This window comes from Morone saxatilis, unplaced genomic scaffold (genome assembly GCF_004916995.1).
Source record: "Morone saxatilis isolate NCDOM2014 unplaced genomic scaffold, NCSU_SB_2.0 Contig8, whole genome shotgun sequence".
NCBI lineage: Eukaryota > Metazoa > Chordata > Actinopteri > Moronidae > Morone > Morone saxatilis.
In genome coordinates, this window is record NW_023340257.1 from 11,419,398 (window position 1) to 11,442,135 (window position 22,738).

Below are 22,738 nucleotides of genomic sequence, written 5' to 3' on the forward strand. Positions count from 1 at the left end.
GACAGAGAGAGAGAGAGAGACAAATCAGCCCAGGAGGATCATTGGAAACAACACTACAAGGAGAGACAGAGGAGGACAGAGTACAGGCGAAGGAGAGGGAGAAGAGGGAGGGAGAAAGGGTGATAGTGGAAGATAAAAGGGAGAAAAGAAAAGCAAGATATGAGAGAGGGAATTGGGAGAAGGGAGAATGGGGAGGGAGGCAAGTATCGATAGCAAAAGCCACTTGCATTACACTGTATGACCTCAACAGGTGTGACTCCTTATCACCACCCACCTCATAACCCCTGCCTCCTCCAGCCACACACACACACCCAACACACACCACACACACACACACACACACACACCAAACACAATATCCTGCCTGAACATCTCATGTCATTTTCTGTATTAAGGTGCTGTGGTTGTTGTATTTTTGTCCCCCCCAATATCAAGTCACAGCAGGCTTTGCGCCCACGCTGTCCGATGATGCCTGGTCAATCCACATAAACATCCACCTCTCTTAGTTTGTGTGAATGACTAATTCCTCTCACCGTTACTGTTATTATTGGTGATTTTTAATTAGGCAAGAATGTTATTAGTGTTCAGAGGCTGTACTGGCACCGTGTGCAAAAACAAAACACTACCAAAGGTTCATGAGTCATCTATTTTGAAGATAAAGCTGCAATAAGCGCACATGGTCCAATTAGATGTCTTAAAGGGGCTTTTTCCAATTTCACACAATTAATCAAGACAATATAACACTTGAGAAGAAATAAAATAACTCATTCTTCCTCTCACAGATGAAAAGTTGAATTCACACGCTTCAGTTCAGTTTAAATCACGATGCTACAGCCTTACTTGTTCTGGTATACCAGTAGCTTATGATGGATTTACTAATATTACCTTTAGACACTCCTACAGTACATACTATGACTTTTTGACATCACTATAAACAAATATTATGCCATTGATGTGTGATAAAATCCAAAGAACCATAAAACAGAGGTAAAAAACAAACAGCAGTGACTATACTCCTGCTAGTTCGGGCTAGTAGGTGAGATAGCCTAAAGCTAATTTGTCAACTTTGTTCCTGTTTCTTGGAACTGGAAAATCTATTGTGATGTTTCAATATGTTTGCAAAACCACACAAATAAAACAGTAGATAAATAATGAAGAAAGAAAGGAACACCAGATAAACTAGTTCTGCTAAAAGCTAACTAGCTGCTGTTTCTGCTGCCTCTCACTCTGGTGGTAATTTAATGTGGTTAAACTACCTTTAACTTATATATTCAATTAAAGATTACTTATTAAACTACCTCATTAGTTCAAATGGTCGAGAGAGTTTTACGTAAGGTCTCTAACAATTATTAATAATCAATTACAAAATGTCATATCTGTTACGCATTTTGGCTAAAACTTTAGTTTCTGTAGTTATTACTCTATATACAAGTGATGCTCTCCCATTACTGCCACTTGTGTATAGTCTCACTTTAAAACAACCCAAATGATGTAACCGGGATTATCTCAAATATTTTTTTGAGTTTTTAGAGCTTGACTCATACCAGGGACGCAATTCAGCAGATCTCATTCTCGGCTGCACCAATTTTAATCATTCTCTAAAAGAAAAAAATCTGCTTCATGTAAACTCAAGTTGGAGTGGAGCGCCCCTTTAAAGTGCATGACCCCCCCAATATCAACATTTAAGGTTGCATGAAAAGAAACAAACATTATATTCCATACAGATATCAAGGTGCATTTTATTAGATGAAGATCCAATGATATATAGTCAACATCAGCATCCTCCTTTACAAAAGACATTAAAATTGAACATTTTCAGTAAAAAAGTAGTATCGTACAGCCAATGTGGGGTACCAGAGAGAAAGCATGACATGACCTAAATCATATTCATTCATCATCGTATGGATCATAGATAAAACACAATACATTAACACTATTTACAGTCTGTAACACAGAGGTTGACATGAATGGTAATCCTCATGGTGAATACAGTAAATAGAATATATTCATATATTAAGATCTTTTGTTTACAAAATCATAATGCATTATATATAATCACAGAGAAAGGCTATCCACAACCTTGGCTTTCAGCTATACACACCCCCTTGTTTGTCCAAGCAAAATGAGATCTTTTGTTTGGTCAATTTATTGTCGATGGGTGGGTTCTTTGGTTGTGCTGGGTTTAATGTTACAGCCTCCGACTGAGCGATCAGCTGCTGAAGTGTTACTGAAGAGCGTTATCTGTTTAGGTTAGGTTGTAACTGGAGAGGACTTATTATATATATACATATATATATGTACATATATGTATATATGTATACATATACATATATATATATGTATATGTATATAGGGGCAACTTCTTGAGCAATGTTTGCAACAACAGGAAACTACTGTACGTTTGACAAACAGGGCAAATACTTTTACTTTTCTAAACCAGGATCACATTTAATCTGTAATGCTTCTGTGCTGAGAGGAAACTGATAAGATGTTGTATTATAGCACAAGGTTTCATTGCAACTCTAATACACACAAAATGTTCTTTTCACAAAAACGTGATGAGGACCGAGCACAAAACTGGCCTGAACACTTGTTTTACTTCATGCATGTGTTAACGTTGCATTTCCACGGGATGTAGGCAGCCGCAATGGATTCTCTCATTTGAAAATAATACATTTCCATCTGAGAATAACACATCCAGCACGTTAAGTAGGATCCTGGCTTAGGCAAAGAAAAGTTAGCATCGGCACCTGAGCAATGCTTCCCATTAATGCTACCTCAAATATTACCCAGGTGTCATAACTCGAAGGCCCATGATGCACGAGGAATATTTAAGAAGCTAACAGAGGCAGGGAGAATATGAGAAAGAAAAATGATCTAAAACTGGGACAAAACCTCAGATAATACTTTGTTGCATTCAGGAACAAAAGAATAAGTAAGGAGATCTATCTAATACATTGCTTCATTATGTTGCCCAGTAGGTTTTATGTTTTGTGAGGGCCAGTTAGCAAAGACCCGTGTAACAGCAGTTGAACAGCAGTCATCCCAGACTGAAAGAGAGCCTAAGAGTGATAGGTATTACCTTTCATACATATGTATCTACAGTACACACCTCTGTGGTCATGTATATACCTCGTAACTTCAGTTAAAGTAATAACTTACTTTTTCTGTTGTTGTTTTTTTTACTATTTGCATTTTCCCTTGGCCCATGAAACCAGTCATGCATTGGCCATTTGTCAGTTTCTTTACATCAAACTGTTCTTCGCATGATAGCGAGGGTTGTGTTTGTGTCTGACCGATCGCTGGCTACCCCACCTCACCCCACCAAGCCTGCAGAACCTCGTCACCTTTGCTCGTCGACCTACAACAGCAGAAAGATGCTCACAGTGCTCGCAAACCTTTGGGAATCCCAGCCAAAGTTGTTCACCTGAGACACGCTTATGTTGTGTAATTCTATCTGACCAAGTAACGGTTGGACGCAGCGATGAGTCCGCCGACACCAGACATACACAGGACGGATCAGCAGATCACTTTACACGACTCGTTTGTATCGAAGGATGAATTAAACCCAGGGGGAGCTGCTTTGCTGATGCGAGGGCAAATTCCTGTGAGGTTTTAGGACAGGCTGGTGGCTGTCTGTCCGTATCTCTTTCACTCTAGTCCCACCCTGCCCGCTCTGAGCTGCATTGCTGGCAAGACGAGGGGTGGCTCCCCGCCAGAAGCCATCAAAGCCACTGCATAACTGGATCAGGATCTTCCTCTCCCCACCATGTTGAGTGAGCAGCCTGGTGGGCGGCAATCCCTGCACCCACCCCCTCTGCCACAACCCAACACCCATGTGCTCGGGCCCCCGTGCCAAGCCTCAGCGCCGAGGCCTCATCACTGGCCCAGCTGGCATGGCCCCGATCAGCTGGATTTGCTATAATCATCTTAGGTCATCTCATTCAGAGTGAATGCCCGTCAGCTCTTCCGAGGCCTCTTCCGAGGCTGATGAACCCCCCACCAGGCCGACCCAACTGGCCTCCTTCTGGCTAAATTTCCACTGAATGACTGTTAGACAACGTGAAGATGTCTCCTATCAGGTACGCAGGGAGCGCTGCCACCTGTTTGAGAGCTATCAAATCATGTTAAAGAAATAAAACACATGAAAATGAGACGTCTTGTCTTGCCGGCCAGTCACCTAGTCCTGCTAGCTGCCTACAAGCCTGCCTAGTCTGTCTCTCTGTCAAGCTGGGATGTCTGGGACCTCGATGTGTGTGTGTGTGTGGGCGCGTGTGTGTGTACATCAAGAGGCGTGGTAGGGAGGGATGGGCAGAGAGTTACAGAGGTTAATGGTAAATCAGCCAAACCAAAGTCACACACTCACCCACCACACACGACTCCCCCTCCCCTCCCTCCCTCCCTCCCATCCATTTGTCCATCCATCCAGTCACCCAGTCACCCAGTCCCCCCACCCCCATCGCCCCCTCCTTCCCTCTGCTGCGGTCGTGTCCCGGCTGCTCGTCCCTCAGTCCCAGCCGTTGTCCTTGATCATGTGGGCCAGCTCGATGATGAACTTGCCCTCTTTATACTTCTGACTGCTCTCAAAGGCATGTTCCTGGAGGGTGTGGCAGAGGACAGGAGAGACAGCATTTAATTCAAATGACAGATGGACAGAGAATAATGACATGTTTATATCTTTGACAGACAGTACGATAATTAGAAAAAGACACAAGCAGCATTAAAAAAAACAACTGCTCATAAGAGTGTTTTCAGCTGTCCATGAAAATCCTTGACTCAATCCTGGCCTGTCTCTCCTACTGGCTCTTTGGAAGCTGGTTATATAACCGTCAGTCACTAAACACTGCAGAGGAGCCTGCAGAACCCAAACTCTGACCGGGCTGGATCCTTAAACTGGCAGGAACTAAGAAACCAACCAAAAGGCCACCGGTTCAAGCCTCGCAACAGCCAACACAGATGTAGAGCCTGCTCTAATTTTGCAGGCTGTAACATGTAGTTCTGCTGTTAGGTATGTAATCCAAATTCCTCTGAGAGATTTGAATGGGATACAAGAAAGTCTGAGCTACGCAGAAGCTTATTATTATTATAATTATTCATTTTTAGTTTTTCATGTTTCAACAGTCATTAGTGTAGCTTACTGAGATACTGTAAACCCAGTCAGAGAATCTAGTAAAAGTGAATGAAAACTAAAAGATCAATTCATGATGCCAAAGTTGATACCAGGTGGCAAGATTGTCTAATGGGTGCTATTTTGTTTTTTGGCTAAATGCCTGAAAAACTAATGATAATCCCATCAGCCTGAGCTGTGTGCACTTTGTGGTTAATGCTAATGAGCAAGGGTTAGCATGCTACCATGCTACACTAAGACGCACATAGTGAACAGTATACCTGCTAACATCAGTATGATAGCATTTTAACATGATAACGTCAGCATTTAGCTCAAAGTACAGCCTCACACCGCTGTTAGAAATGTGTGTCTCAAATGCTAATTTTCAACATATAACATGTGTCTCAATGTGTTGTTTCAACTAAAAGATGTTTAAACAGGAGTGTGTCAGGAGTGTATATGGTTTTAATTAGCCTAACAGATGTCTCGCATGGTGGTCACATGATTACGCTCAGCTGCGGTGGCTGCTAATCCCACCTCAGTTTGTTCCACTTCCCTCTCCCAAATTTGGATATTTCTGGCCCCAGTGACTGACAATGATGGCAGCAGCAAGCCGCGAACCTAACCTCACAAAGTCATTTCGACACACAACTCTTTTTTTTTTCATTTTCCAGCAGCGGGGTTAATCAATGCCATGAAAATAACACAAAATGACAAATTCTGCTTTCTGTCCAAGTCCATTAACAACCATGTGTTCTTGCTTAAAAGCCACTCAGTCACTGTAAGCCTTTCTTAAAAAACAGTGTCACTGAGTAGGCTCATAGAAATGTTCTTTCACTGTGGAGCGTCTGTACCTGTTTTGTCTTTGGCTATTTTGGTTCAAAGCTGCAGAGGCACGTTATCAGATTTCTCGGTTTAGAAGTGCAGTAGGTCAAGCCTCCCAATAGAACTTTGACGATTGCAGAAAATCAATACTGCTGCAAATGATATTAATGGCAGCCCTCCATTAAGTCCTATCTAGTGTCTGTGTGCTTGTCCATGCATGTGACCTCTCTGCCTTGTGGGGTCCTGACAGGAATAGCAACTACCCAGAAAAGTATCTACTTTTGGAGCTGGTCTACCAGGTGTTTACCAGGCATCATAAGGAAAATTTTTATTTTTAGGGTGGAAGGTTAAAGAATCAGGTTTAAGGTTTGACACGTGGCGGTGAATGTTACGGTTAGAGGTTAGGCAAAGAGTGCTGGTCAATGGAGCCTTTTCAGAAGTCAAACAACAAGGATACTGTGTGTGTCTATGAGTGTGTGTTAACCCTTTAAGGATGCAGTCACGTGCCCTATAGTGCATACTCTCACCTCCATGCTGAACAGGGTTCACCAGTGACAGCTGCACATGCTCAGCTCTGTTGGTATATGAAGCTAACAGCGGTGGATCCTGTTTTGTTCACACTGACATTGCACCTAAAATACCACCTATACTAAAGATACTGCACGTATATTTTGACATCCTGTATCACAGAGTCCCTCCATGATTGCGCAGGCTTTTTTAGGGACTGTTGTTGTTCCCTAAAATTCCTCATTTCACTGCAGCTTTTCTAAAAAATTGCAATGCATGTTGCAGTGAGAAGAAGAAAAAAAGCAAGAAAATTTGAAAAATAGTTGCAGCGAGAATGAAATCGCTTGTAGATTGGTGGCATATGGCTCAATGTTACATAGGGGACTGCTATGATTGGTCAAATGTGAGGAAAGGTTGGAGTGATTGGACAAAATATTGCAGGAATTGAGTGAATTTGAGTAAATTTGTTGAGATCCCAACATTGCAACTTCCTGGAGGGACTGGTATATGTAGTTGTAATGCTAGCCAAAGCTACATAGTGAGCCTGTCAATGTTATTTTAACTCTGAAACTAAGTCAACTACACTGCCAGTTTGTATGTTCAATCAACATTATTAACACCTAGCAATAACAGCTGTGATGAAATCAGCTGTATGAACTAAAGTCAACATCTATTGTTAAATGTACCACAAGGAGTTGGTTATGAAACAGTCTCAATTTAATACTAATGCCTCTATATGACTTAAAGGATCCTTGTAGTGGCTTTAAAACCTAAAGAAGTTTGTATCTGAATCTGAAGCTTTGCTTGATAAATGAAATGAAAACCCTTCTGCTGATCCAGATGTTTTTAATTTACAAAAAACAATAAAAACTGATCACAAGTCACACAAACAAATACTTCTCCTTCTTGTATCCGTGTGTTTGAAACGATCTATCTTATACTGAATTCAGCCAACAGCCGTACCGCTGCACTGACCCTGAGAGAAGATGAGACGAGGTTCAAATATAATTAGGGTGCAAATAAAATTAGGGTGTGCTATAATAACAACCTCCCAGTTTATCATCCTCTAACCTTGGATGCAGATAGTCGGTGCTGTGCATCAAATCTGCCAAGGACACTTACGTATTTCCAGCCCAGGGTCGTCTTGCAGTTCTCACAGTAGATATCTGCTACAGCATGCAGGCCTGTGAGCAGAACTCTCTCCTCTGCGGGGCCACACCCGACGTTCACCCTGAGAGAGGCACAATGGGTTTGTGGGAAGGAAGGAGACACAAGCAGAGACAGAGAGAGACAAAAGTTAAAAATGAGTATTGTGCAAGTGGCTCGGTTGAGTGTACTGTATGATGTGCTCAGAGTGAGTCACTGCTTCACACCCACTCACACAGCGCATACTGATAGGGCACCAGGCCGCGGAGCATAGATTCAAACAGCCTAATTTTCACACTCAATTCAGCTGATAATGACAGCGCTCCGAGGCACAGGCTGGCCCCGTCTACACAGGGGCTTCGAAAACAACACAACGGCTGTGTGGAACAATATGTATTATTAGCCTGTTTTAAATCTAAGCATGTTAAATCACTTGTCTACTGTCTGGGTCCAGTATGCGGGACAGTTTTTTCCAAACGCATAATGTCAACTGCATTTTCCATTTGCAAACAAGTGGGTTGAAATTTTTTTTGTTTTTAGAGAAATACTCACACTGAATTGAACAGGTAGGCTCTGCCTTGGCTGCCCTGGAACGACTGCAGAGACAAAATGAGACAAAGATTAAAAAAGGGTCAAACAAGACTCTTTCATCCAGTGTAATTACTCTATATAATGACATAAGCATGCTATTATATTGCCATAATGCTGCAGTCCAATAAGAGCCCGGGTTTGGTTTCCTTATAAAAACACCCACATGTTGATTTAAGACAGGCCTTTACTTTATTAGGAGCTCTTATTTTAAAACCTGTAGACAAAATCTATTTTAATATCTACTTTTAAATGGTGCACGGCCCCTCAGTAACAGCCCATATGCTACTGATAACATCATGGCTGACTAATGCATAAGTATCTATTCTATATTCTATTTCTATACTCATGACTGGTAATGCAGTTATTCCTTGCATGTGTTTATTTGCTACAACACGAAAGCTGCAATTGAAGCGACACATTAAATAGATTTTTACAGCGCAGATATGTTACGACCGGCAGAAGGCCTTTGTGCCCAGGTAAGCACTGTTTTCATAATCGCATGTGGAAAAAGTGATAGTGCGCTCATAATCCAATTCACAAACCAGCTTATAACATAATCCATCCACAGGCAATAGTGTGACAGCGGCTGACACAGACATACAGGTGTTTAGCCTGCTGTTTATATTCATAATTCCTCATCCCTTCTCCCTCCTTTTCAATCCTCAACACTTACTTTTAATTGTTGTTGACGCTTGTAATTTATATTCTGCAAAATGAACTGTGCTGTCAATTTAAGCAGGCAAAAACTTCTTATATTCTTATTCAGTCTGTAGCAATTAGCTGCCTGAATGTAAGTCCTTTCTTAATGGTTTCCAGGGGCAACCACTGTTGGTAAGATGAGTCCGGAGCAGAGTGCCGCTGTCGCCACCGGTTACCTTGGAGATGAGCTCGTCGTGGTTGGCCAGGTGAGCTCGGCAGTGGATGCAGCTGTAAGTTCGGTGGCAGCTTGGCAGGTATGCCTGGAAGGTCTTGGAGCGCGTCATTCTGACCATGGGCGGAGTTGGCGGGCGGTGCAAGAAGGGACTGCCAGCCCAGGTCGGCTCACAAGGGAAGCACCGCAACACACAGGTGAGGGCCGTGGTGGGCGGTGGGTTGGGAGGCGAACACCTGAGCACGGGGCGATAAGAGAGTAGCTAATGGTTACATGGTTGTGTAACAGCTGCTTCCTTAAACTGGTGCTGCAGACTGAGCCACAGGTGTATCACTGCTGATGGGATTAAAGTCTGCTCTCCAGTGAAACACTTAAAACCTCACAAAGCTATGATGTGATGAGACTTCATACATTATTAATGAGGCTCGATCCAGGCTGAGTCACTAAATTTCACATTTCAGATTCAAGCTGAAAACACAGATTATTTTAGCAGCTGAGATTCAAACATGGTGCAGGCTTCCACCACACAGAAACACATTTACCAAGAGGCCAAAAATGAGTCCTGGTTGGTCGAGAGGACAGTCTGGGCCACCAAAGCAAAGACAGACAAAAAACTAATGGGTGACTATTTTGATCATTGCTTAGCAGCCATGCTAGCAGAAGAGCTGCAGGGATGACAATGTCAGTCTGTGGCTCTGCTTCGGTCCGGACTAAAATATACAACTACTGGATGAATTTCTATTCAGTTCTGTCGGGACATTCACGGTTCCCAGAGGAACAATCCTACAATCCTATCAACCATCACCATCTGTATTTCATGACTAAATGAGAAACCCATCAGCCTCAGCTGTGTCTTAAATTCAAATTAACATTATTGTGCATTATTATGTTATCATGCTAAGACACTCAACTAAAGTGTTGAACACTAAAAACATTATACCTGCCAATCAACATGTTAGCATGCCTACATTAGCATTTAGCTCAAAGCAGCACCTCAAAGAGCTGCTAGACTGTTTGTTGCTTGTTTGAATTCCCTGGTTCCTGCAGCTTTCCTCTGTTTTATATTTTTGTTAACTGAATACCTTTGAGTCAGCTTGGACTAAACAATGTTAATAATAATAATAATAATAATAATAATAATGAAAACTGCTGATGAAAACAATCAATTAATGTCTCCATTAACCGAACCCTCCTCCAGCTCAATGCAACGTACACAGGCAGCAGAGCGAGCTCACATTCTGTGTTTAAGTCTGTGAGGCTGCGGAGATAATCTGCTTAGCCTAGCACAACTGTGAGGATCGTGCTCCGCTCACTCCATGATATCCAAATAGACCGAGCCCTTAAAATACTTTTGCTGGTGTGCCCTGGTGACTGAGAAGATTAGTGAGCTGGCCTGGGTGCCCATCCCGGAGGCTCGGGGCCAGGAGGACAGGAGTATGTTTTGACTAACTGCACAGGGGAAACTAAATGGTTGGGGGCCTCATCCGCTCTCCACCTTGTGGTGCAGTCATAATCTTTGTTTTTATTGCTTAATGCAACTTTAATTGTGATTTCAGCACTGTAGGTCTGCTGCTAAACACAAAATTTAATCTAGTTTTATTCCCCAGTGCTGCTTTTCATAAAGTTATTGAGGAGCCTCCCCACAATGGGATATTTTATTGTCTACCAGCCAGTTTCAAATGACCTTTATAACTAAACAAAACCAATAATTTCTATAGTTTACAGGTGGATTCTGTAATGACTTTACTAACTCAGTTTTTTATGATCTGTTTCATCACCAACACATAATGTTGTCCCATTCTGTCTCTTCTCTTTCCTGTCTGTCTTTACTGAACCATCTGGAAAAACTAATAAAATACTGAATGGGAGCAGGAGGCCTCTGTGAGTTCAGGACAAACAGGAGAGAGAGGGAGAGGCCTCTTTACTTTACTGCCCTGCAATATGATTGTTTTTAGAGTCGGACGGAGGCTGATAAAGGCTCCAGTGCTGATGGGAAGGACCGGAGGATATAAATAAATAAGACAGTGAGACATGCCCTTGTTTGCTCTCCTCTGACTCGGTGCCAGCGGCGTGGGTTTGGGGCACAAAGACACACTCAGTACAGTTGTCAGAGTTGACCCCTGACACACACACACACACATACACATACACACACAGACTGATGTTTAACCCAAAGCGTGTTTCATCCTCTCGGTCATTTCAGGACTGAGGACAAGAAAGAAGTTTTTGCATCATCCAGTCCTCTGAGATTTGAGTCGTGCCGTACAGAGCTGACACACTGGCAACTTTATTTATCTAAAGAAGTTTGCCACCTGATTCTTTTAATATTTAGAATCGTTTAAGCCATTTTAAAGCTTAAATGACGAAGCTTTACTAGTTAGTTAGTTAGAATATTTGCTATTTTTTAAGGCTTCTATGGTAGCAGATGGTAGAATATATTTGAGTTTCAGACAAAACAAGCTATATGAAGACATTTTATAGACCAAACAATTAAGCAACTAATCAAGGAAATCTCTTAAATTTGCACAAAGCTGCTTGATTATGGCTCAGTAATTAGTCTTAAGGAGAAGGTAAGCTTCAAACTTAAGCTTCAAATTTAATTACATTAAATTTAAGCTTCTTCCTCTAAGCCTGTACCGCTGCATTTGCTAGTAGTCACTCATGTCGAGACTGTCTAAAATGTAAATGTGTTGTATGGGTGAGAAGCTGTCACAGCCGTCAGCCGACAGGCGAGATGTTTACTCACACGATCAGCTGTGGAAATAGCTCAGTGTGATGCTGCTACACCAAACTGTCAGCGTGTTGACGTACAGTGCATCGTGGTACTAATGTGCCCTTAACGGACCGACTGGATTTTATTGGATTGTTTTGCACGTGCTACATATCTTCTCATGGGTCATACATAATCCATGTGGAGTCCTCTTTGTGTATTATCTCTGAAGAATCACTTCATAACAACAGAGTACCAGTGCACGTCAGTGGCTTGACATTTACTTACAACTGCTAGTTCCTCTGTTTCAGTTATGAAGATTTGCTGTTTTTTAAACTAATTTTATCATTTGGACTGTTGGTCGGACAAAACGAGACATTTGAACGAGACAACCAAGGACAAACACAAGTCCGTCTGGAGGAAAATGTTTTGGGTTTCTTTGCTGCATAAATATGACTAAAATCAAATCACCATATCGTCTGAACTTTTATTACTTTTTGATACATTTGCATCACATTGTGGAAGAGCTAGCCAACTGACTCACATATAGACAGCAGACTACATGCAAGAGCCTGTAGCATAATATAACAATAACAACAATATAACATATCTGAAGCATATGTGGAGATCCCATGGGTTACACCATTCATCGGGGGGTTTGTCCATCAACATATATAAAGATGGATGACATGACAGCTCCCCAAAAGTAAAGCCAAAACATCTGGCTCCGGATGACTTCACCAGCACAAGATCCATATGAGGGATATTTTTACTTCATTTTTGTACAGTGGGAGGAAGCTGAGACGAATTACATTTGGTTTAGTTGCAGCTCAGAGACGCTATGGCTTTAACTTAACAAGCATAAAATCAACAGATTTGGCCATGACAATGTATAACACTGTATATACATTGTGACCATAATAAAAAACTTATTTGGCATATTTCATATATTTTGTAATGACTGACTAACAATGTTGAAAAAAGGAAATAAGTAACTTCAAAAACAAGGAAGCCACCAAACTTAAAGTACAAGAAATGTTTCACAGAAAGCAGGTCGAAGTTTTCGGTGCCACATTAAAACGTGAAATGGTCCCGGACCCGTTCAAGGCTGGACTGTAATGCTGTTTGACATTTTACAACAATTAGTTTCCAAGAACTGGACCACACTTATCATTGTGCAAGGCAACATTGTTTGTGGGAAAGAGGATGCTGACGAGCTGTAAAACGCTGACGCAAAGAGTGAGTCCGGGCTGCTTTGCACAAAAAAAAAAACCTTCTTTGACAAAATAACAAATTGCATAAATGATCAGATGACTAGAAGAACCGATCGCAGGCACCGACAGGCTCCAACAGCGGGGAAATGTCACCACAACTGACTGTCTGTACAACCTCAATGTGTGTGTCTTTGGTGTTTTGTCCGTCTTATATCAGTTTATCTCTCAAGCTGCCTGCATGTGTCTCGTCTTCGTCCGTCTCTGCGCCTCTCAGCCTGTTTGTATATTCATTTTCTCTGCTGTCACTCTGTCCATTCACCAGTTCCGCCGCGGGTCGTTTCAGGTCGCCGAGCTGTCCATTCTGGTCATTTCTGGGTGTCATCACAAAAGGCTACGTGCCACGAGTCTCAGCAGCCAAAAGGACCCTTGTATCCCAACACAAAAACTGTTGTTATGTAATGCACTGATGCTGCCGCTGCTGATGCTGTTCCTGACAGTGATCGAGAGCCGGAGAACGACAGGGGAGGGAGAGACACAAGGAGGAGGGGAAAGATGAGAGTCAAACCGGAGAGGAACAGGGAGTTAGTTAAATGAGCAGAGGAAGAAAGAGGGAAGAAGCAGCAGCGTGTGTCCCCTCAGCGTCAGATGAGCTGTGTGTGTGTGTGCTAAGCTGCCCACAAGCTGCACGACACGATTTCTGTACTTCATGTACTTTCATGCTGCTCGCCGTTCAGTCTTACACCAAGGCCAACAGCATACAGCAGCATGACATCACTGACTAGAGAAGGAAAAACACTCCTCTCTTCCTCCTCCTCCCCCCATCCGTATCAAATCTCACTGATGAAGCGATGCTCCTGCATCCCAGGTGTGTGTGTGTGTCTGGTTACTGTTGCTACGTCTGATCTGTGCTCACTTCTAATTTTCTTCTCTCTGTCTCTGTTTTTACCTCTTTGGAGAGGAAGGGAAGAAGAGAGAGGAAGAAACTTATACTTGTGTGTGTCTTCTTACAGAGTTCAGTAAAAAGCCTGAAGGAGACACTCCTTTAATGCAGTTATAACTTATATATTCTCAGTTCATACTCACATATGATCTCCATTTCGTGTCTGTGTGTGGCTATGAGACGATAAAAAGTGAGCACTGCCATAACAAGTGTCAAAAAACAAAGTGGGTGACGTTTCAAAGAGTCTCAGACCTGTGAAACTGTAGGCGCAACACATTGTACACAACTTCTGTTTATGTACACAAGTCCTGCCGATGAAGGATCACCTTTCAAGGTCTGCAACTCTCCAACCACCTCGGACCACCACATCTTCGATCCTCGTGTATCGACTGCTCGCACGATCAATAACTACCTGCATGCACGCTCTGCAATGGAAACAGATCGCAAAGAGAGCAAAGGTTGTGACTTGATAAAAGTGTGTTCTTCAACTGTCCTGACTCACATGGACTTGAGTCAGTAGATGTTTTGGGGGTTTTTTTNNGGGGGGGGGTAGATGCAGCATTTCCACCTGCTGGTCTGACTGTCGTTGACTCCTCTGGGATGGTAGAGTCACAGAAGTGCCTCATCACCAGGGGTAACACATCAATAAATAAACAACAAACGCGAAGGTTTAAGGTTTACTGTACGTGTGTGTGATTATTGGTAGGAATCAGGTCACAGGCAGTGGCGCACTTCATCTGGGGCAGAACTTCAGTCACCACACGGAGCACAGATGGCGGGGATGCCTCAGCTCAGCAATGCTGAAAACACACACACACACACAACACACACACACAACACACACACACACACACGCCACCCGCTCTGAAAGGCTTCAACATCTGCAGTGACTTTGACAGATCGATGAGAATCAGGGTATTGCCGTCAGAGAGGTGATGATCACATGAGCGTATTACACGATAACCCGCATTGATCGCCACTGACGTGCACCATCACGGCCATGCGCGCGCACGGGGGATGATGGCGCATACGTGCGGGACTGCCACCACCAACAGACAGCATGTGTCCTAATAATAACCAGCAGAGACTGTAGCCACACTGCAGAGCATACCTCAGCATCCCATGCCACGAAGACAACATCAGTCCGGGCATGAGAAACACTTATGACAATGATGTTACGCAGAAAACCTTAAAGTTGTGTTTTTATTGCGATATCACAGCAGGAGTAGCTGCAGATATTAAAAGTTGACTCTGTTATAAAAGTATTGACACGGGCCGTACGTGAGAACTACACCGTCGCAGGACTAAGCTTCATGGAGCGATACAATAACAGTGCGTAACAACAAATGCACCACTGCAAAATAACGCAGAGGAAATCCTTTACCTTTGAAGGGAAGAAAAAACGGATCTCCACGTAGCCTAGAAAATGTCGCACCTCCTCGTTTTCCTCGTGGCAGTGCCAATCCTAAAGTCCCTCTCGCATTCCCTCCCAGGCAAATCTCCTCTCCTCTCTGGCCCTGGCAAGTCCTGCAGAGACGCAATGTTTTGACGCGCAACGATGCCCAGCAGAGTTTAGAAGAGGCAGAAAGAGAGAGTGGTGACACAGCCAGCCGGAGCGAGAGCGCTCACCCCCCCTCACTTCCGTGTTCGTAGTAAAACTGTTGTGTAGTTGGGACGGCTCCTTTTGTCGGGACAGGGCGCCGTCGGTCTCTGGCCAGGGTCTGGTTGTTATGGCAGTGCCATTTAAAACGTATGTTACTTCACGTTATGCTGCTGTAATACGTGAACATACAAGCTAATATTATCAAAACACCCTGTCGCGCATGCTCAGTGTGAGTTTAGTGACGGGTGTCTAGCGTGACCATTTGTTGCATTTACTGTTTGTATTAAATTATTAAATGTTGTATGAACGCGATAGTCATTATGTATTTTTTATAATATATGGCTAGATGTGCAATGTTCGCGTTTTTACAAGTAACACAGAAGGTGGCTACTTTTATAACTGTGCCTCATTTAAAACCGTTGCTAACCATGACAACGTCTGTAGTTTCAAACAGTTGAACGGCGGTTGATAAACGTTACTCTGTTACTTTACTGCTTCTAAAACTTAACCGTTAACACGACAGGTCTTCGGCGCACACTCAGCAGGACGTGAACAATCTTGACAGCCCGAGGTGACGATCTTTGGCAAAAACCTCTCTGGCCGTTGACTGATGGATAAATGACAGCTGAGTCAGCCAATCAGAGAACCGCTACGGCATAGCAACACCGAGCCTATTGGTCGAGAGCGGAAGCGAGTAGCCAATAATATCACTGGAATTTTTTTCCTAAATTGTGTAGAATGTACACTTTTAGCCAAGTGTGTAATTTTATGAACGAATATTAAGCAGGGGGAGAGACCGAAGACTTTACCGGTTCTTCTTAAAAAATGAGTAGAAACAATGTCTGTGCGGGTGTTTTTATGTAACCAAACGTGTCCGGCATCATTAACTTTTCAGTATTAGAGAAAACTTGTAAAATCTGTCCAGTCTACAGTGCCCCCTCCTGTCAGTCTGCAGGTGGTTACCACATATCTATACATACAAACATACACACAACTCCTATAACAATATTTTTTAAGTGTTTATTGATATTGATTAAAAAAAATTACGTCTTAAATAATCTCAGTAAATCAATTTCCTGGAGTATCCACGTGGGATAAGGCATTTTGATAGGCATTAAGCATTAGCAGCCATTACCCACAACCTGGTTCGGTCAAACATATTCAAACACAACAGCTTAAATACTCATTTAGGCATGCAAAACAATTGTACGCGCAGTACAGCACAGGTAATCAAAATACAGTATAGTATACTCGTTAAGAAGAAATGTAGTCACAAGCCGCTCTATCAAAGAATAATGATTTTGGATGCACAGGTTTTCTCAACACCTGTGCAGATTTCACACATAAACAATTCAGTGACAGCACTAATTAAAAAAACAAAAACAAAACAGCAACTTTGGCTGTAATATACCAAACAACGTACATTCAACCAATACTACATTCATCGCTGACCCTTGCTGCGTGGTCACAAATTGGGATTAGAGAATGTCAGTGGTATGATAATCCTAACGATCACTGTGACAACCACAGCGAGGAACTGCTGCCTCTAATACATTTAAATTTCAAGTCACTGCAATGAAGCGATCAATCCACATTTATCAGTGCTTCTTCTGTATTGCCAAAACACTTTAAAGTCCACATTTTACAAAAACAAGTTCATTTTTCTTGAACGTGGAGTTCAATGCTGTTCACGATCACATCAACACAGGTGAAAACAGGTAGGACTCATTAAAACGACAAGTTTCTTATTTTGTGCAAAATTTCACTCTCAGATTCATTAATGAAAAATTAATGCCACAGTCATTCTAGTCATTGATTCAGAGGAAAATCAAGGGACTACGCAACTACACATAAACATACAGCTACACAGCTATACAACACACAACCATTGTCTTTCAGAAGCAACATATCAAAAGAACAGTGTCAACAGTCCGCAGTTGAACTGAATGTGCCGTTGAGTTGTAAATATGGTGGTTACCTACCTCAGTACCCACACTTCTTTTCACACTAAATCTTAATGCAGCCGAGGACTTTGTGTTGTTGTGCACTCTGTTATTTATGACTAATATTTGGCTGCATCAGACACAAACAAACATATCTCACAACTACATTAGTATATTATTGCATCTGCTGAGAAACAGTCAGATTGTACAAAAAAAAAAAGAAATCGGACCTCAAAATGTTTTAAAGCTGAAAGGCTGCATCTGCTGGTGTTTTTACTGCTACCATACTTTAACCAGGACTCAGTTATACTGCAAACTATTATTTACTTAAAGGTGTAAGGTTTAAAAATGTCTTTAGATCAGTAAAACCCGAAGGTTTATATCTGCATGTTCTATGACATTAAAATAGTGGTGAACACCTATTTGCTATGTAAAGATCCAGAGGAGGAACGGTGTCTTGAAGCTGCACTTGTTAGTGTACGCGCGTCCCTCCGTGTGCAACTGTTGGCTTTAAGTAGAGCAACTGAAACGGCTGGGTTTTTTCTAATCTACCTTGGTGAATTAAGGATTTATTTTGACCAAACCAGAGAAAACAAAGATGGTTTTGGTGAGTTTTATCTTGTTTCACTTTGAATGATGACCTGCAAGGTAAAATTACTGTTTTTGTCAATGAAGCCGGGTGGCGAGCAGGAGGTGTTTCTGATTAAACAAAAAGGATTTGACTGGTCTCTTATCTCTGTAGAGATACTCATAACAATCTGATCCTGTCGGTGGTGAAAACAAGTACTTTAAGTGGACGTTTGAGGGGTCCACTGCAGACTGTTGGGTGAAAACATCTAACTCTGAGAATTAAGGGTTTCTTTTGATCAAACCACAATTGGTGATTGTTGTAAAACTAACAAAAATGATTTTAGTTAGTTTTATTTTGTTTTTGTTTTTTAAGATTATCTTCAAGGTAAAATCACTAGTTTTGTCAATGGAGTCTGGTGGGCTGTAACGCCCATTTGTTTTGGTCTGAGATTCTAGTTCTCTAGTGCGACACCTAGTGGCAGTGAACTTTGTATACATATAATATATTTACAAGCCAAAAGCCATGAATCTATTCTGGAACTTAAGACTGATAATACTTGCAAACACTATATGTCAATGGCCATTTTGTCCCATTTTATAACTATGAGACTGTGTTCATTTAAATAGCTTTGCAATACTGATAGAAATCAGAAACACTATTGCTTGTGTACGTGGTGTGCAGCGAGGAGAACAAAGACCTTGCAAAGAGCACAACTCAGTATATACACCCGATCAAGCTAATAACTATGACCACTGAAAGGTGAAGTCATGCACCTGTCAGCAGGTAACACATTTTGTCCTAAGTTGATGTGTTAAAAGCAGTAAAAATAGGCAGCGTGAGGATTTAAGCGACTTTGACAACGGGCCCACATTGTGATGTCTAGATGACTGGGTCAGAACATCCCTCAAAACTGCAGCTCTTGTGGCGTGTTGGGGTCTGCAGTGGTCAGTACCTGTATTCAAAAATGGTCCAAGGAAGGAAAAGCAGTGAACCGGAGACAGGGTCCATGGGCCGGCCAAGGCTCACTGATTGCACATGGGAGCGAACGTTGGCCCATGTGTGAAGGCTGGCCCGTGTGGTCCGATCCAACAGACGAGCTACTGTAGCTCAAACTGCTGAAACAGTTAATGCTGGTTCTGATAGAAAGGGGTCAGAACACACAGTGTATCACAGTTTGTTGGTATGGTGCTGCAGAACATTATGTCCACCAGGGTGCCCAGCTGCTCATACTGTTATGGCTGATCTGTGTATATATGTGTCCTTTAACATTACTATACAGACGTTATCAGTATAACTGAAACCAGCGCAGGATGCAGAACGTCACGGAGATCCCTACCGACTGTAAAACACAGTGTGAGAGTAGCCCTGCTGGAATCCATTAGAGTGAGTGCGTGTGGGGTGGGGGGGATAGTTTGGCAGGTCAGTCAGGATAATTTACTAGTGTGGGGTGGCTGAGGTAGATTTTGGCAGGTCACTGAGGCTTAGAAATGCCATTCCTGTCCATGAAGTCTTTAAGCCTGGTGGGAAAATCTGTCATAACTCCCGTGGCTCCCAAATCAAATGCCCTCTGGAAGTCCTCCTCGTCATTTAGCACCCAAACGTAAACCTGAAACCAGATGCACACACATCACACAGCGCAGGGCGTCACACAAGGCTCAAGAATGCTTCTGTTTTAGCGTTAGCAGCCACTCTAGCCTATTTTTGAACTTGTAGGAACATTGGACATTTCCCAGTAAGTGCTCTTAACTACAGCACAACACTGGGACCACAACAAACAGTGTCAGCACCAGACAGCCTTACCATTGATATTTTATACTACGGAAAGAGTTTCAGTCATTCTTGGAAGTAAAGATAAAACAGATGTGACTAAACCTTGACACAATTCTGTATACAACCCTAGTTGCTCTCAACTGTACAGGTCAACACTGTACACACTGAGTGTTATATAAAAAAGGCCCTGATAATAAAAGCTAACAGGTTTGGAGGTCTGAGAAAGAGTAAAAATGTAAGAAACACTGGCTATTATTACTCCTGCACTACGTGCATTTACCAATTGGCATTCACTTGGTATTAAATCCTCCATATATAGAGTTTTCTCTTGTCTGTGAGCTCTACTATAGCAGGTACATATAGCAGCTTTACCTGTATTCCCCTGGCAGTTAGATGATCAAACAGAGCTTTCCTCATCAGCAAACTGCAAGAAAAAAATAAATACATTAAGTACACCCAGAGAGAAGTTTAGTTAGACAATGTATGTGTGTATTAGTTTGTGATGAAAATTATTCCCAGTGTCACTGTTTAACAAAAACACAAATATATTAAAGTACTCAAAAAATACATGTTTAGGTAATGAAAAAGCCCAGCTATACAGGTATACAAGTTTAAAATAGGGATTTAGAAACACACACACACAGATTCAGCCTCATATTAAACACAATTCATTGAAGACCTACGTGTCTGCCAGCCAGGCGATGAATTGCTGACTCCTAGTTAAATTGTTAGGATCCTTAAGTCTGCAAAATCACAGGACAAAAAGTGAAAGTTAAAGTGTGAAACAATCAGTGTGTTCACATTAAAGCATCTTCTCCACTACAAAAAGTTTGTATCAATCAATAGTGTTTCACTGTATGATTACAGGTTAAAGGAGCTACATTTACTCTGGTCGAACACATTCTGCTCAGATTCATTCTAGGAAATTAAGAAAATCATTAACTAAAGTGGTCGTAATTGAAACTGGCTCAGAATAATGTACACAACAACAACCTGAAAAGGCTTCATCACGTAATAACTTGTTGAGCACATTAAACACAACAGATTGATGATACATGAATGTGTTTGAGGGGCGAACTTGTAACTGCTGTAAATCCTTAATGAATGCTCGGCATGTATAATCTGCTCTATGACCTTGATCCTTACAATCCACTAACACACTCCCTCCAGACGAGGGTCGTGAATGTTTCTTTTAATGCCTTAATTAGCGAGTGAGATCATTTTTCAAACATCAATATTGTGACGCAGAGAGGACACGCTGCAACGGGTCGACCAGTGAACATAGTGAGTACACCCGAAGGAAACTACAACCTGAATAAAATATTAAAAGTACATTTATTTAAAGAAAACAAAGTAAAATTGTATGCCTAACCTTTGAAAATCCACTATAAATCAAAATCGAGCCAAAGTTGAGGAGGAAATAAAATACTAAGCTCAAGGTCCACTTTTTCTAAGAGCTTTCAGCCACATCTCCTGACTGAAACCAGATAGAGTTAGCTCATAGGTCTGGTGGTTGATGTGACATTGTGTCTGTCTGCTGATGAAGGCCACAAGATGTGGCTGAAAGGTCAGGAAACTTCCCAGTAAACCTTTTGGTCAAACTCTTTTTTAAGCTTTATTCCACAAATTGTTCCATGGAGATCAAAATGTGGTATTAAGAGAACAATTTTCTCCTGTTAGTTTTATAAGCAGCAGTTAAAAAGTGTTTCTAATATCAATTTAACCTTTTTAGGTGAGATTTTAAACAAGTCACAGCTGCTCACAGCACTTTGGCCCACACTGTCAATGAAATAATAGCTTTGTCCATGTCAATGTTTTAGAGTTTGTGTTATAGTTATATAGAGATCACCTTGGAATCAGCTTGAGTCCTGTTTTGGGACTTGAGTCTCAGTAAAGGTGGAAGAATTTCCTACCCTTGTGAAACAGACCTCAACCTACCGACCTTGCTTTAAAATGCTGTGTACCTGCATACTGATCACCAGTGGGGGAGTGTAGTGTTACTAATGTTGTGTTGTATCTTACTGACAGACTAGAACTGTAGAGGACCTGTGTCTGTACAGTGTTACTGAGGGTTGATGCATGCCGCTGACCCTAATCTCTCCTCTACTAGTGCATCTCTTTTTTTATTTGATCCTATTTTTATTTTTATGTGTATGTGTATGTGTGTATACCTACTTGGTAATAATTGAGGGCATGGGGATCTCCAGGAACTGCTCTTTGAGGGGAACGAAGGGCAGGAGGCCGGTGTAGAAGAGGCCTAACAGCTGCAATACTCTGGGAAGGCTGAACAACACGGGAATACGAGGGTTCTACAAAACACAAACATACAACCTGAATTTATGGTCAGTTCCCTTCATTTCACTCATTACTGGTGATAAGTGATGATGTTTGGACAGGACAGAAGATAAACAGAGCTTTAAATTCCATGTAAACGTACCTCTTTGTAACACTTCTTTACAACCTGGTTGCTGGCGTTGCCCCAGACAGTCAGATGCTCTCTGTCGTACTTAACAACCAGCTCAGAGACCTGGAAGGATTGAAGAGTCATTATTACAGAAACTTAATATAATACACGGTGCACAGGTATGAGACATGAATCAGACATTTGATGTTGTTCCCCTCTGAGCTCATTGAAATTTTTGATTTTTAAGGGGCGGGGCCTACAAGCATGGTTTGTCTTCCTCCTTCAGTTGTCAGGATATTGGGGCAAAATAACAAGGATGGATCTTAGTTTTAATGTCTGCCTTACGTTCGCCTTTTCATACACAATGAGGTAACCACTAATGCTGCGTTCAAGGACATACAAAGAAATCAGCTTCAAATCTGTGTTAAATAGACATGACATGGGGAACTGACAAACATAAAGAAAGGGAGAAAAAAATGTGTTTTAAAAGAGGGTTAAAGTACCAAAAGGAAAAATGATACACACACACACACACA

General features: G+C 41.9%; 2 protein-coding genes across 4 annotated transcripts in view; both read right to left on the bottom strand.

Moving 5' to 3' along the window:
- Positions 1-1,714: 1,714 nt before the first annotated feature.
- On the bottom strand, positions 1,715-15,476 carry LOC118341189 (protein yippee-like 2). Of its 2 annotated transcripts, none has more exons than XM_035679390.1 (5): positions 15,296-15,472; positions 9,052-9,283; positions 8,138-8,181; positions 7,562-7,670; positions 1,715-4,597 (listed from the first exon to the last, which is right to left on the bottom strand). In XM_035679390.1, exons 2-5 carry the CDS (start codon positions 9,166-9,168, stop codon positions 4,508-4,510), a joined length of 360 nt encoding a protein of 119 aa, XP_035535283.1. In that variant the 5' UTR covers positions 9,169-9,283; positions 15,296-15,472; the 3' UTR covers positions 1,715-4,507. The 2 variants fall into 2 exon arrangements, with proteins under 2 accessions (XP_035535283.1, XP_035535284.1); XM_035679391.1 differs by lacking the exon at positions 1,715-4,597 and adding an exon at positions 7,269-7,415 and having other exon boundaries at positions 7,511-7,670; positions 15,296-15,476.
- Positions 15,477-19,103: 3,627 nt separating this feature from the next.
- gdpd1 (glycerophosphodiester phosphodiesterase domain containing 1) overlaps positions 19,104-22,738 on the bottom strand; it is a 7,253-nt gene continuing 3,618 nt past the window's right edge. For both annotated transcript variants that reach the window (XM_035680603.1, XM_035680602.1), the window contains exons 7-11: positions 22,236-22,325; positions 21,974-22,107; positions 20,482-20,541; positions 20,171-20,222; positions 19,104-19,634 (exon numbers count right to left, since the gene is read on the bottom strand). In XM_035680603.1, coding sequence (XP_035536496.1) covers positions 19,500-19,634; positions 20,171-20,222; positions 20,482-20,541; positions 21,974-22,107; positions 22,236-22,325 — 471 coding nt within the window. In that variant the 3' untranslated portion in view covers positions 19,104-19,499. The remainder of the gene's footprint in view (positions 19,635-20,170; positions 20,223-20,481; positions 20,542-21,973; positions 22,108-22,235; positions 22,326-22,738) is intronic.